Raw genomic sequence first — 16,860 nt, 5'->3', positions numbered from 1 at the left:
TAATTTTGTACAGCAGAAACATACAGAACAAGTTTTTTTATCTTTTTATTGGTAAATCGCATGGATAGATTTTAGTTGATACTTTTAAAGTTTTTAAAAGAAATTAGAGACTGACGATTCCAAAGGAATATTCAAATTCAGAAGTCGTTACGTACGAACTAACAACGCAAAAGCAAAAAAAAAACCCAACAAAATTGACCTAATGTCATAACTAAACTTTAAAAAAATAAATAACCGCAAACGAATGATCACTAATCACTTTTATAATTCTGTTTTTAAATTTTTTAACCTTTTTTATTTACACCTTTTGTCTTTTAAGATGCTTAAAGATTTCAGTAGTTGCGAGTACTCAGAGAACTGGATTTTTGTGTTTTGTCTAGATTTGATACGTTTTCGCCCTTTCAACATATTTTTCTAGCGTGTTCTTATGGTGTACTGTTGTTAATATTAATCAGGACGTTAGTTTTCTCTTTTGAATTGTAGAACATTTATCAATTCGAGATATTTTATAGCTAACTATGTGGTATGAGTTTAATACATGGACTGCTCGTAGAACAGTGGTATTGACTGCGACAGTGATAATTGCTCAGTCATTATCACTGTTTTAGTCAATACCACTGTCCTGTGGGCAGTCCATATATATCACGGCAATGACCAGTTTTTCAATAACTATCATGTATAATTACTTTTTCATATTCATCTTTTCCAGTAAAAACTAGAATAACAGGAGGTTGGATGTGTGCGTTCGATTGTTGAGTAACTTGAGGTTCGACTGTTGCATGACTGTGGCTATGTATTGTATCAAACCAAAAGTCAACATACTCTGTAACATAAAAAATATTCTAATCAATACATCTATCTTTTTAAAAGTCTTACATGTACAAGAAAAATATAAATAAATCAAATGACTGAAAGTGAAGACGTGGGCCTTTATTTATATTCTCAAATAAGTTTAAGCTTGATGGTATCCACGTAGCACGTCTCATATAAAATCTTCTTTTACCACACCTTTACAAATGTAGTAGGCATAAATAAATGGTGTTTGACACCCTTTTGATTGGTTTGAATCATTTTTGTTTGTCAATTGTAATCGACTTCCTCCATTCGGCATCCTCCCAGGACTGCTTGTAATCCGTATTTTGCAATCAAGTATAGATCAGAATTGCAATGTATACTGACACATTGGGAGTTTTTAGATTCGACGTAAAACAATTCAGGAATTTGAAACAAAATTTCTGTGTTTACTCGGGATATAACCATGATAGCATGTTTATTCTTTAAATATTGTATCGAGCTTCGAAACTTTTGTATTAAATAAAAGACAAATTTCTAAGGAAAAAAATGATTCCTGTAGGTAAATAAGAATAATGTGTGCTGAACAGATATCCATAGACAGGTAAACGCTATATCCTTTTAAAGCATTTATTTGCATCTCTGCCCACGACAACATTTCTTTTAAAAAAATGTGAAAATAAGCAATATCATCGAAAAATAGGTCTGGTAAACATTTGTATGTTCATGCGTGTTTGAGTTGACTGTGTTTGCGATAAAAAAAAAAACGTATGAGACACAACAATTTAATTCATCATTTTATATGTTTAGGCTACTTATTCATAAAATAACATTAAAAATTCAGAGAAAGAAAAAAATGAAGTATATTTCTAAAAATCTTTCTATTAATGAGTCCTAATAACAGAGTAGGTTTGTTTGATTAACTCAAGAACAACGGTTCTTGCTACAAAAATGTTACCATTTTGAATGTATTTCTTTATTACATTCTATTTTATTTTCGTTCACTCATCTGTGAATTAAAATTAAGCCAAATGAAATATTTTATTCTTAAAATGTAAAAAAAAAGAAAAAAAGGAAAGTTCGAGTAACGCTTTTTTTAAAAGTTTTACTGATATTCTTATTAATATTCTTATGGATCTGTTTTGTGCATATCTAACAAATTAATTAATTTGTGTTTGTTCTTAGTATTCTGGGTAATAAGTTGCTTGTCTGCCCTTCCACGAAATATTTATTACAGATTTTAAAATAATTTTGATTATTATAAAATACATTAAATGACATAGTTACAAAAGAGGGACGAAAGATACCAAAGGGACAGTCAAACTCATAAATCTAAAACAAACTGATAACGCCATGGCTAAAAATGAAAAAGACAAACAAACAACAGCACACACGACACAACATAGAAAACTAAAGAATTAACAACACGAACCCCACCAAAAAACTAGGGGTGATCTCAGGTGCTCCGGAAGGGTAAGCAGATCCTGCTCCACATGCGGCACCCTTCGTGTTGCTTATGTGATAACAAATCCGGTAAATAGTCTAATTCGGTAGGTCACATTCAGGAAAGGGAAGGGGATTGTAGTTACGACGTAAGGAACATATCCGATATCATTTGTGATACGGTTATTCCATAACGGTCAACCAACTCGTGATGGCGTCCGTAAAATTTACGAAGGGATGATTTCAACTTCACCATTTGGAACTCTTGGTGTAATAGCTTCCTTGTGAGCAGCAACCCTCTATCAAGAAAATCATGATAGGAAATGCAAGCACGGGAATATCGTATCAATTGGGAGATATATACCCCGTATGCAGGTGCTGCTGGAATGTTGCTACTTAGAAATGGAAAGCTCACAATTGGAAAGCTGAAATCATCTCTTTTGTCGTAAAGTTTTGTTTTCAACCGACCCTCATTGTCAATTTCTAGATGTAACAGTCAAATGTTTTAATACTGTTACAAGATGAAAGAGAGTTAGATTGTATGTACTCTAAAAGATCTTTGGAATGAGGCCGACTTAACTGTATCTGTAGTATCCTTTATCTCTAGCTCGATTGGATAGATGCGTTCCACACAGTCACCAAATTTTGAATTATTTAGTGAAAGAACATCATCTATATAGCGAAAAGTAGAGTTAAAGGATAGTGCTAACTTCTTATCTTTCTTCCTAAGAAGTTCCTGCATGAAGTCAGCCTCATAATAATAAAGAAACAAGTCGGCAAGTAGAGGGGCACAGTTTGTTCTCATTGGAATGCCGACAATCTGTTGAAAAACACGTCCTCCGAACGTAACAAATATGTTGTCAATCAAGAAATCAAGCATGTTGATAATATCAGTTTCAGAGAAGTTTTTGTTCGAATCAGAGTGATCCTTTACAAAGTAGGATTTATCCCTCCCTAAGACAAGATACTTGTATCTACGTTGGCCATTCATTTTTACGAAGCAAAGCAATACCAACTCTTTCAATTTGTCTTTTAGTTTGGAATGTGGAATACTAGTGTACAGAGTAGAAAAGTCAAATGTTTTAATACTGTTACAAGATGAAAGAGAGTTAGATTGTATGTACTCTAAAAGATCTTTGGAATTTTTAAGTATCCACATCTGATTCACTCCCCCTCTAGAATAGGCAGTTTCACACCAGTTACAAACCTGATCTTGAACAGTATCCATTTTTTTTTAAATTTACCAGTGACGTCACTTTTGTGGCGTTGACCTAGTCGTGTGAAAGACAGTTCGTGGTTCTGTTGTGCTGTTTTGTGTGCTGTCCTATCAATCAGTATTCTACCCCGTCAAAGTTATTTCCCCGTTACGCCAGTTAGTTTTCACAATACTAGAAATGGAAGACATTGTAAGGATGACGCGCTGCCAATTTTGCTCTTGAAAACCGATAAATTAATCCGCATAGCACCATTACGATCCTTATATGTCAGTTGTATTTTAAAAGACAAATGTATCTACTTGCTAATGAGCATCAGTTAATGATCTTGTCTGCATTGATTCAACTTAGAATTATTGTCTAATCGGTTGGCAGGTGGAATTTTTGAAAATTCATAAATATTTTTAAAAATTCTAATTAAATTTTTCAAGGAAGGGCAGACTAGATTTGTTTAGTGGTTGAAGACTATAAACCCTAGTTATCACACACACAAACTTATTAATTTTCGAAGATATGCATTTTCATCATCCAACTTGAAAGGCTGTCGTCAAGTACTTTTAGTAAAAAAAAATAGCTATTCGAACACACCTACTCTGTTTTTATGATTCATTAGATAGGTATTTCACTTGACCCATATATTTCATCTTTTAGTACCGTGATATTTTAGGTTATAAAGTCAACCTGTAGCTTTGCTATATAAAAATAATAGAACCTGAAGCGAGATAATGTATCAAATATTTTTGCTTTGTACGTTTTCAAGACAAAATATTCAAATCAAACACGTCCTAACATAAAAAGGTGCACCCGATTTTCTCTTTTCCATATAATTGTTACCCATTTTTTAGAATTTTTTCTTGAGTCACATAATGGAAGGGCAGACACGAAAATTACTGAACTTATAGATTGATATGTTCTCCGTCCGTGGTATTTTTTTAAAAAATCGGAGGTTATGCATGTTCTACATCCAACTTGATAGATACCTTATTCGTCGACTTGCTATCTAAGTGTTCTGCTTAACTATGTAATAAATAAATTGAAACCTTATGCAAATGGCGTTTTTAAAATAGAACACTTCTTTGTTTCTATTAACTTTTAATTTTTTGGTTACTATAGTAAACATTACAGTAGGCATTTATCGCCATATCTAACAAAGAGCTTCGATTCTTTTGTTCTATTTCAACCGGGTTCCGCCTGCTATGTTGTTTTACGTGTTCGTTTTTATTCTGTAGCATGTCGAAATGTACTATTGTATTGTTTATTTGTGTTTTTTTCTGTCCTAAATGTTTTTGCATTTATTTTACTGTATTCTTGTCATGTAATAATGTCATTTAGTGTTATATTAAACATTGACATACAAGTGCGAGGATTGGCTAGCCACAAAACCAGGTTCAACCAACCATTTTTGCTTGAAATTTTCTGTACCAAGTCAGGAAAATGGTAGTTATTATTTTATAGTACGTTTCTGTGTGTGTTGCAATGTCGATTGTTTTTGTTCACTTCAGTGTTTCTGTTGTTTCGTTGTTTTCCTCTTATAGTTAGTGTGTTTCCCGCGGCTTAAGTTTGTAACCTGGATATGTTTTTGTCTCAATAGATTTATGACTTTCGAACAGCGGTATACTTATGTTGCCTTTATTTAAAAAGTTTTTGATTTTTCGAAAAATTCAACTGATAACGGACCAGACATTCGTTTTCAAATTCCCCAAAGGCATAAAAATATATATACATATATTGTCTTTACCAATAAAGCTCTTATTTAATGATGATAATGATGTTATGAAGTTCCAGATAAATTAATGATCGGTTTTTGAAAGCTAAATTGACAGCGCGTCATCCATTCAATGGGTCATATTTTCTAGATTGAAAAAAATTAAATGGCATAATTGGAGATAAATAAACTCATCGTAGATTTTTGAGAAAATGAGAATGATTCTGCCTATACTAACGATTATTCAATGTCAAAATGGACGTGAGAACAATAAAAACGTAGCTTTTCTGATGATTAAGTCTGTTAAACTAACAGAAAAATAATACCGGTGACAATACTTGGTAAATTCATTTCAACAATCGTATATTATAACGAAAGTATTCGTTAAAATGAATAATTAGAAATATGCACACAAATACATGATGTTTCATTTTCTTTATTTAATGAGATAATTGCATAAGAAGTTTGAAAAAAATACAAAAAAACCACGGATAATGTACAAACAAACTCTTATCTCTTTCATGCAATCAATTTTGAAGTGATCCAAATACTCCTACGGAATTACTCCTTGTCATACAAGTGCAAGGTATCTAGCTATAAAACCAGGTTTAATTCACCATTTTCTTCAGAAGAAAATGCATGTACCAAGTCAGGAATATGACAGTTGTTATCTATGTTTGATGTGTTTGAGCTTTTGATTTTTCCATTTGATGACGGACTTCCGTTTTTAATTTTCCTCGGAGTTTTCAAATGCCCTTAAATGACTTGTGTACAACAATTCAAAAAGTAAATTAAGCTGTCTAATCTATATAAAAACGAGAAACGAGGAACATTTATTAGCCACATCCATCAACAAACGACAACCACTGTTCCATAGCTGTTTTAGTTGATATTTGATATTCATAGATGTTTTGTTTTGTTAACTTTTTGATTCCGATTCATGATCTCTTTGTGTCATCTCATATAGTCACAACTTGAGAATTTTACAAGGATCCATACATACATAGAGCAGTCAAATTGAATTCTGAGGAATTGTAAAGAGAGGGGTAATACAGGATTTTAGTTTAAGTTTTAACTTTTAGAAGTTCTAGGCACATAAACATTGGAAATATGACTTATAGTCCTATATTCTTACTTTGTAGACAAATAGCAGTCCATATGAACTTCCCTTTCTATGATATATGATTTTACGAAACTTCATAGTCAAATTGGCAAAGTTTAAGTCATTACAGGAGTTAATATGGACAATTGTTTATTTTTTATATACACGTGCAACCTTGAGGGTCCAATCGACATACTGACGTGTTAATTTCATTTGATGAAATTAGATTCATTTCGCTGCTTGTATATGTTAAGCTCCACAAAGTATCATCAGAACATTATTTAGTGCATCAATATTGGCATGATCTGTAACACACCTTTCTCTATTCCCAATTAATAATTTTTGAAACAACTATGAAATGTTAAGGTTGAAACTCTCCAGGAAATATTAACTTTAGGTGGATTTAGCTATCGTGATAAGGGTTCCTTCGGTCATATATCTCCTGAAATTTTGAATTTCATTCGTCTCGGTTTGAGCATTCTCGATGAAGGTAAGTGCTTTAAATGCATGATTGATATTAATTAAGTGCTAACTTTCTACGATATTTTCCAAAGGTAAATTTATAAATTATGAATATATTCCGCCATACAAAGTTGGGTTTGGCTTGTTTATATTTCTTACGGTTGTACAGCTCTTTTGCTTAATTCAATAGTTAGATACATCCATGGCTTTCAATTTTGTTTGATTGACCATTTCTTATTTGAGGAAATCCAGAAATTGATTCGGACAGACTCGTTTAAAATTAAATAGGATGACGTTTAAGTTTGATAAAGTTTTAATCATAATGATTTTATAGGAAAATTGTGTTCCAATACAAGTTCAGATGCTTAGATAATTATGTTATTAAATAAAAAGTATATGAGATCTCTAGATAAAACACGCCAGATGGTTTTCAATACATACGTCATGTTTTACGGCTTCGTTTTCGGTAAAACGTCCTTGTAAATTAAGGTGAACACATCAATGTGTATGTATAATACTCACAATACTTCAAATATTCCTTTTGACAGTAAGTTGCTAATCGGTTTTAAAGAGGCTTTCGAACTGCATATTATATCGTCACAGTTTAGTTAATGTTGACGAATAAACTCATCATAGATACCAGGATTTTGTATGTGCGCCAGACGCGCGTTTCGTCTACAAAAGACTCGTCAGTGACGCTCGTATCAGAAAAAATTAAAAAGGTCAAATAAAGTAAGAAGTTAAAGAGAATTGAAACGCACGTATGACGTACAAAATTATAAACCTGGTATCTTTGATGAGTTTTTATCAAATATCGCATGCCTTAATGACAACGAATGTTGTGTATCAGTTGTTGGTCATCTAATGTTTGTCAATAGCAATTAAATTTAAATTTGTCTAATATCATATTTTCATAAACACATGTGTATGGTTTTTATAGAAATGATATATCTCTCGAACTATTATAAGTTTAGTTCAGACTAGTTTCATCATATTATCATATATTTATATTAGAAACGTTTTTATATAGCAGATTGCAAACAGCTACTAGAAAAAAAAGGGGGTCAATTTTCGGAACTATGTCTTTTTAAAAAAACAAAATTTCACTAACCTTGAAGCGTTTGTGTAATCGTCATTTTATGACGTTTTGGGTAGTATCTAAAACTTTGTATTTTAAAAGTTGCAATTGGTTGGATAAACAATTGTTTTTTCAAATGAACATGATGAATTTGTTAGAAAACGAATGGTTTCTTTTGGAACTAGAAAACTCGTGTTTAGAATTACGTTTATTGTTAATGATATGTACCATCAGCCATATGGGTGTATTTCTATTTGTAACATTGATATTTTTACCTCCAACACGTTGAAAATCTGCAAAAACTTGCTTAACGTCTTGCTTTGAAATATCGTCAGTCATCTTTGCCACCACTAGATATATTGCATTATTTGTTAAAAATGCCTGATGAGTTGCATAAAATTCTTTTTGTCCTGCAAAGTCCCATAATCCACATAAAGCATAATGGTTCAAGGGCATATTTGAAGAAGACGTCGTAGAAAATACACTTGACATCAAATTTGATGGCATTGATAGGGATAACGTGTCCTTTAAGTCAGTATCTGTTACATTCTCGTTGTGTTTCACTTCGATTTCTCTAACATAGTTGTCTATTTCTAATGTTACATTGTTATCTTTGATGACATTTGTAGACGCATTATCAAGAATACTGATATTTTGTTCGGCTGGCACTTCTGCATATGTTTTGTTTATCAAATTGGTGTCGAGTTGGGAAGGTTTTGATGTATTCCTAGTGTTGTTTTCATTTCCGGCTTCTGTTGGCAAATTTATTTTGTTAATCTCATTTACTTTACTTTTGTCTTGAACATTTTTTTTATTCTTCAATGCTCGACGAATTCGGTCAGCTCTATCGTCAGTTATATCTAAACAAAATAAAAAATGTCACTTCACTTTTGAATAAATAAATGTTGAAAAATATTTGCAAGAAGAACCACACTTCTTTTAATCATAAGAAAAAATACAGATGAATTAGTCTTTTTATTATGGCCAATCACCAAATTAGAAGGTTTGAAAAGATTGTATTTCAAACAGAGATTCTACGCATCGTCATTTAATAACAGAAAATCACGAATACTTTAAATAATGGCGGAAAACAGTATATAACATTCAGCTTGATAGTTCGTACCATGTTATATTTATGTATGTCTGATATCAAATTGATTTGTATGTGAACTTTTCTGGTAAAACTTTGTTTATGATCAACAGTCAAATGCCATAATGATATTTAGCCTATTTATCCATTACCATTTAATAAAACACTGATGATGTGAAATGAACAAGTGACATATTTCTAGTTTAGGATATGAGTTCAACAAACATAATAAGTATTAGCCTTCTAAAAATCCTTTGAGTGCTCGCTGTATCATTCTTTTAAATAAAGCATGGTTGTTTACCTCCGTAACTCCTTACCTCTCATGTTGGTGTTTCACCAATAAACGAAAACGTATTCATTGGTTTGGGTATTTGATCGGACAAATGGATCAGACATCAAGTTTTTCAACTTATTCACGTCTTTCTCTGAATGAAGTGATGAAATTTTTTTTTTATTATTAAGAACTAATAAGTAATATAAAATCAATCAGAACTGGTCAACCAAAGTTATCACAATTACATTTAAAAAAGATTTAGGAATCGGTTTGAAAATTTCCATGGAAAGTATACTATTAGTTATCTTGGTGTAATCAGGGGTGTACAGAATTTTACACCGTTGTTGAAAATTCATACACCCTGAGGCGCAGCCGAATGGGTGTATGAATTTTCAACAACGGTGTAAAATTCCGTACACCCCTGATTACACCTAGATAACGAATTTATTTCTTATGAACATTTCCTTTACTCATTTTGAAACCAGGATGTAAAATTGAAAAAATGGTCATGAAAAATTTACATTGTAACGTTTTTTTCAATGTCTATGTTGCTGCGCATTGTAAAATACTTTTTACTTAATTTTTGGAAAAAATCAGAAAAATTTTGTGTTCTTTTTTATTTAAAAGTTTTTTATTTTTTTTTTTTTTTTTTTTGAAATTTTTAACATTTTATTTTGATTATTTATTTATTTTTTTTTTTATTTTTTGAAATATTTTTTTTCTTGGCAAAAAAAATAAAAAAATTCTGAAATTTTTGGCAAAATTTTATTTATCCCGGGGTGAACCAGGGTGGGGTGTTGTTTACACCGGGGTAATTAACCAATCAGATTGCAGTATTTTTGCTGCATAAGAAATAAATGGGTTTATAATGTTTCCATGAAATCTGATATCTGGTCATTTCCTTATTGTTACCAAAAGAATTATACAATCGTTTCTTGGAGACAACATTTTTATTTAAATTAGAACTATTCACCAACCTTTATCGATTGTCCAATAGCCATCTTCTGTATTGATTTTGCACCGACGGACAACAATATCAACACCATCTGTACTAGATACATCTTCGATGTTTTCCTTCAATAAACGTCTCAATAAACATGTCTTTCCTACCGACTCCTTACCTACGATCATAATCTTAACAAAATACCGCTTTTCAGTCTCTAATCTTTGAATAAGTGTTTGTAATTGGTTTATATCTTCTGATTTGTCAACTGAAATAAAGGTTTATAAATGATGTGGTTTGTCAAGATATACAGGACTGCATACGAATTAATTAATAAATGTATATAGCAAACAAGCAAACAATATAAGAAAACACTTAAACCCAAGTTTGCCTTCATTTGAAAATAAATCTAAGTCCAAACAAATGTGCTGATTCTAATATTATTTGAAAGTCTGCAACTAAAGTCGTTAAGCCTTGGTACGAATATAAGTAATTGTTCAGATACAAGCTTAAGTCAACCCAGTATTTTTTGATAGTGTTTTAGACAATTCGTTTTGTTATTGATTTATACAGGTATAAAAAAAACTTCTGAACAATCTGAAAAAAAAGTTTGAACGGATCTTTAATGTCTGCAAGCAAAGTGTGTATACTGTGCTGAATTTACCGCAGTAGATATGTCTGATGTCGACTTTGAGACTAAAAATAGTCTTTTGGTTGAGTCCAGCCTTTTCAATTAATATTTTGTAGCGTGTATTTCAATGTTGTGATGTTACAATATTGTTTAAGGTAAGGTGAAGGTTGGTACCTATTTAAACGTTTCAACCCGCTGCATTTGTTTGCACCTGTCCTAATTCAGGAACCTGATGTTCAGTAGTTGTCGTTTGTTTATGTGGTTCATATGTGTTTCTCGTTTTTTATATAGATTAGACTGTTAGTTTTCATGTTTGAATGGTTTTACACTAATCATTTTTGGTGTCCATCATAGCTAGCTGTTCTGTGCGAGCCGAGGCTTCGTGTTGAAGACCGTACTTTGACCTATAATGGTTTACTTTTACAAATTGTGACTTGGATTGAGAGTTTTCTCATTTGCACTCATACCACATCTTCTTATATCTATATAAGGTACTGCTTATTCATCATATAATTTAAATTTCATTAAGATCAAAGATTAATGAAATTGCAGTTTTCTGAATATTTTAATTGATGACGATTTGTCAAAATTCCATGATAAATTAGTATTGATATTAAAAGACTCATCACAAAAAGGGATACATATTTGTTCAAATGTACTTTAAGTTCAATGTAAACATATCAATGATATTGTATTGCTTCTTAAAAAAAACCTGGTCATACATACTAGCTAATAATTGGTACGCCTGTCGCGTATTTTATCTATACGAGGAAAATATATGTAGATATATATCTGTCTGTACATTCGTGTTATACTCCGCACAATGTGTACAATTAAATGGGAAATAAAATTAATTGGAAGGAAATTTCACGTTTTTTATCAATTTGTCGTTTATTATCTTTTACTTCTCTTTCAATTTGAAATGGTTCCAGAATATAAAATATCTAACAATCAAAAATAGTAATATGTGTATCTATATTTTTTTTGGACTTATACAAATAACAAATGCATAAAAGGAAATCCTACGTTTTCTTTGTCTGTAGGTGGTCCGACATCGTATCGGATATTTGAAAATATTGAAAGGAATAACTTTTTGCCAGAATCCTTGGGCACGATGTTTTTATCTTTGATTAAAAACAATGACTATTACTTTGTTTAATTATAAATGATTTGCTTATAGAAAATATCAATTACATTAACAACTGTGCTTATGATGCTGGTTGTCTAAACTAATGTAAAGAAGGGTCTCTTTGTGTAAATATATTTTGTAGTATGAACATAATAACACACCCTACATAAACCGGTAGAATGTCCTAACGTACACCTCAGAGGTTGATATATTTGATATATCAAATGAATGTTATCACAGACAATATATTGATCAAATTTCAAAAACTGTATTGTACAATTCATTCAGAAAACTAATAAGACTACAAAAAAGTGGACATGATAAATTGATGTCATGACAAAAAGATGTCATGACAAAAACATGAGTCTAGTATCTTCAATTTTACACAATAGAACTCTTGTTTATCGAGAAAAAATATGTCTTTAGACTCTGAAATTTGTCAAAGAATAACAGTTTTGTTTTTAGAACAGTTCGTTGCTTGCCTTCGCCTGTTATCTGCTCTTTGGTAGGGTTGTTTTTTCTTTGACATATTTCCCATTTCCATTCTCAATTTTAATAATCGTTCAGTCAAATACAAATAAACATAATAAAAATATTAGCTAACAGTTCCAATATACAATATATGTACAATGTATGGTATAGCGTATCAACGATAGCAAAACATCTATTGCAGTTCTCCTTCATGTTGTGTTTTTTTTAAAATTTTAATGTTGAAGATATCGTCCTTAAGCCTATTGGGTATACATGTAGATAATAAAGGATCATAATACATGAGCCATATGTAATTTGTGATATTATACTTTCCGATAGTCATACGCATTTTGAATGTTATAAGTAGTAGTCGTAGTAGTAGTAGTAGAAGTAGAAGTAGTAGTAGTAGTTGTAGTAGTAGTAGTAGTAGTAGTAGTAGTAGTAGTAGTAGTAGTAGTAGTAGTAGTAGTAGTAGTAGTAGAAGTAGTAGTAGTAGTAGTAGTAGTAAAACAAATTATACATACCTCTGCTACAGCACTTCCATAGCAATCGTGTCAGCACAGTTTGAAATAAAACGAAGAAACCAATACTTGTACCTAAATAAAGTATAAACAAGATGATTAATACTGATACACTGTGACTGAATTTGAGCAGATCACTCAATATTTATTTATAGTGGAAAAGAAAAGTGTTCGCCTTCAATTTATTTGTATGAGGCAAACAGTCATTATAGATACCGTTTCTCCATAAACAGTCACAATTTGTAAAAGTTAACTATTATAGGTCAAAGAACGGTCTTCAACACGGAGCCTTGGCTCACACCGAACAGCAAGCTATTAAGGGCCCCAACATTGACTAGTGTAAAACCATTCAAACGGGAAACCACCGGTGTTATCTATATAAAAAACGAGAAACACTTATGAACCACATCAACAAATGACAACTACTGAACATCAGGTTTCTGACTAAGGACAGGTGCAAACAAATGCAGCGGGTATGAACTGCTAATATATTCTAGATTATATAAATCATACTTTTCATAAACCATTGGTTATATTATTGAGATTTTCGTTTGGTGATAAGATGAAATCTTGATTTTACACAATCAAAAAGTATATCGCATTATTATGATTTTAAAATTTTGCTTTCGTGTTTCACATTGGTTGTTGAGTCCCTGGTGCGCTTAAACATGATGTGGCAATCATTCAACAATGTCTTCTTTAAAAAAAAAAACGTTCGGAGGGTGTTGCATATGTAGTAAAATGTGTCATACTGGCTTAAATGTTTGCTTCATAGTTGGATTCTATCAAACAACGTATTTCCTAAAAAATTGCTTTAAACTGATCACACATCAAAGATTATTACAATTCAATGAAGGACTTTACATGTACATGATAAACGTTTAGTATAATTATAAATATAAGGAAAATTTATTGTTAAGATAAAGTTAAACTGAAGCCTTTTCTGTATGCTAAAACAGGGATTTAGAAAAGATATTAGGCTAAGAGTAAATAAAAATGTACACAACTTGGGCACCTAGAATTTGTAAATCGAGATTATCTTTCCCTATTGATAAGTTTCTAAATATTTATCTATTAGGTCTTGGTATGTTTTGATGATTTCTTTTAGAAAAAAGGACGAGACGTTGTGTTTGAAATGGGACAACATCATACAAGATCAGTAACTTTAAATATTTGTTACCTAAACATCAGGACCATATATGTACATACCTTCAAAATCAACAAAAAAGTGCGGTCAATTGTTTTATTTCGAAAAGATGGAAGAAAACGCATGGCAAATTGACTAATGAAAACCATTTTTTTTTCACTTACAGTACATTTAATCTGTTATCATATTCAATCAGAATTGAATTGTGAAATAAAACAAAAGATTTTGGAGAAGTTTACCCCCCGATCTTTGCTATAAGGGTGGTTTTGGTCTTAAATAAAATCTGACACATACAATACAATTAATCTAAATCGAGACGAAATTGTACGCTATTTGAAAAGATTGTTCATATTAGTTTTCATTTTGAAATTTGTTCTACATTCGGTAGACATTAAAAGTACGATGCAGGATTTCTTTCTCTGGTGGACAAATACTGCATGTGTCAATCAGAAAATATAGAAATCATTACTCTAACTATATTTCAACAATCATTTAGGATCACTTCTCGTATTATATAATCAGGAGTTTTCGATAGGCACACGATAAAAATATAGCGCTTTAAGATGCTTGCTGCTCTGTTTCAACATAACATTTTTTTTTTCAAATACTGTTATACATTGATATAATATAAATATAGGAATTAAAAGACCAGAAAAAAATGAACAGATATAAGTTTTTCAAAGTTTGGCGGGAAATGATTCTCCTGATTTTTCATACCTTTAACATTCTTATTCTTATTTCAAAATCCAGGGGAAAAAAGGATTCAATAAGATTTAAAAAAAAAGGCTTTTTGAACTCTATGTAATAACGCTGTGAAAAGTAAAGTAGGAGTAAACGGGCAAAATTTTTAAATGGCACTACATGGATGTATTGAAAAGATACGGATTATCTCACAAAAAGTCGAAAAACAAGATGAACGAATATCGATAATATTATAATATCATTTTAAGATAGTAGCTCAAAGACAGTCGAATTAAAAAAGATAAAGTGGTATTGACAGAAAAATGTTATATCCAATATATCTTCTGGACTGTAATCCAAACGTCGCTTTAATAATGTAATATGTGGTATGATTAAAGTAAATATGCTTTACGTCTTTTGACATTACATTCAAACAAATCTTTATTAAGAATATATATCAAAACAAGATCATTTTACAATAAACAACCAGAAGATTAAGATAACGGAGCTTAAAATAAACCCCCATCAATCATACGAACCGAGGCTACTTGCATTTTTTTAGGTCGCTTGTGTAATATTTAACCGTAACAGTTAATGGATTTTGGTAAACATTTTTTTCCCTTCAAATGCTCAGTGAAGTTGAAATGATAGAACTTGTATTTGTTTTTTAGGGCAAAACATTTAACCAGGAATACGACGTCTTTTTATTATGTAAGCGTTATAAAGAAGTTAGCATTATATTATATTATATATATATATATATATAAAGATGTGGTATGATTGCCAATGAGACAACTCTCCACAAGAGACCAAATGACACAGAAATTAATCATTATAGTCTATTTTTTTGTTATTGAGAAGATAAGAAGAAAAAAAAACACTTTACAATAAAATTATTGTATTACTTACCGCATATAAGCATTAGAATGAATACACTTATTGCTGCACTGTTGCTCCATTTCACTAAAAGATAAATGTCTTAATGAAATAAGTTTAACATATTTTAAAAATTACAGCAGAATATCTTCAGTTATCAATTGTCTTATATTGGATATATATAAGATTGAATTCTTTGATTTGTTATTTTACCATATGACTGCTGACAAATTGGACCTCGTTATTTCAGTATCATAGATATTCCCTTTGATATAATCTTTTTTTAATTTAAATGAGTTTTTACTCCACTAAACATAGAAAATGATAGTGCAGATGGGGCATGCGTGTACTAAGGACAAATTCTTGTTTTATATTATATATACTTCTAAATCTAAAGACCATTTTTATGTTCACCTGATAAATGTATAACCGAAGAAAACTACAAGTCAAACTTATATATAAGGGTATATATTCTTGATAGGGTATACTGAAAATTCTACTCCGTTACATCTAGAATGGTAAAAGTAACACCAACAAAATTCAAACTTGACTTGTGTTTTGTAGTTATAAGCGTTGCATATAAGTTTCATAAAAGTTGGTTCAGGCAAACTAAAGTAAGAGAACAGAAACCAATTTTGGGATGTATGGACGTGTGTATAAGTAAGGAACGTACGTACTTACAGAAACCAGATGCTCCACAGGGCGCAGCTTTATACGACCGCAGAGGTTACTGATCTCAATTCAAATTTTTAATGGAGTTTGCAACAATAACTACTCATTTAAATACAGTCATCATAAAATATTAAAGTGTAAAAAAAAGTGCTTGTAATCACTGAATGGAAAAGATTGTTTTAATTTATTAATTGGTAGTAAAAGTGAATATACATTGTATGTTGTATAAAAGAATGATTTAAGTTGATTCAATTACTATTCTTGACAAAGAAAGATAACTCCAATTTTCAAAAAATATTTCATGAAAACTGTGCAATTGAAAATTGCTTGCTATTGCGCAATATTGTGCAATTAGATCTTTCTTGCTATTGCGCAATACTGTGCAATTGAAGATTTCTTGCTATTGAACAATTGTGCAATTGAAGATTTGTTGCTATTGCGCAATACTGTGCAATTGAAAATTTATTGCTATTGCACAATACTGTGCAATTGAAGATTTCTTGCTATTGCGCAATACTGTGCAATTGAAAAAATTTTGCTATTGCACAATACTTAATATGATAATGTTGGACACCGATTTCGACATACTTGATACCTGGGCCCATAATCAAAACTCTAAGTACATGTTT

The 16,860-nt window shown here is 31.0% G+C and overlaps 1 protein-coding gene across 1 annotated transcript; it reads right to left on the bottom strand.

The window, feature by feature from the left end:
• Positions 1 to 662: 662 nt before the first annotated feature.
• LOC139510363 (probable serine/threonine-protein kinase roco6) lies at positions 663 to 10,367 on the bottom strand. The gene is made up of 3 exons (XM_071296946.1): positions 10,138 to 10,367; positions 8,072 to 8,656; positions 663 to 823 (listed from the first exon to the last, which is right to left on the bottom strand). Exons 1-3 carry the CDS (start codon positions 10,289 to 10,291, stop codon positions 663 to 665), a joined length of 900 nt encoding a protein of 299 aa, XP_071153047.1. The 5' UTR covers positions 10,292 to 10,367.
• Between the last annotated feature and the right edge of the window lie 6,493 nt (positions 10,368 to 16,860).

This window comes from Mytilus edulis, chromosome 2 (assembly GCF_963676685.1).
Source record: "Mytilus edulis chromosome 2, xbMytEdul2.2, whole genome shotgun sequence".
Classification (NCBI taxonomy): domain Eukaryota; kingdom Metazoa; phylum Mollusca; class Bivalvia; order Mytilida; family Mytilidae; genus Mytilus; species Mytilus edulis.
This window is presented reverse-complemented; position numbering and strand designations above follow the sequence as displayed.

Bases quoted from the DNA above. Each gene is read 5' to 3' on its own strand.
- LOC139510363 (XM_071296946.1), bottom strand. From the start codon at position 10,291: ATGATCGTAGGTAAGGAGTCGGTAGGAAAGACATGTTTATTGAGACGT. The intron at 8,657-10,137 runs GTTGGTGAATAG...TATTTTGTTTAG, and splicing joins CTATTGGACAATCGATAAAG to ATATAACTGACGATAGAGCT. The intron at 824-8,071 runs GTAAAAATATCA...TTTATGTTACAG, and splicing joins AGATTTTCAACGTGTTGGAG to AGTATGTTGACTTTTGGTTT.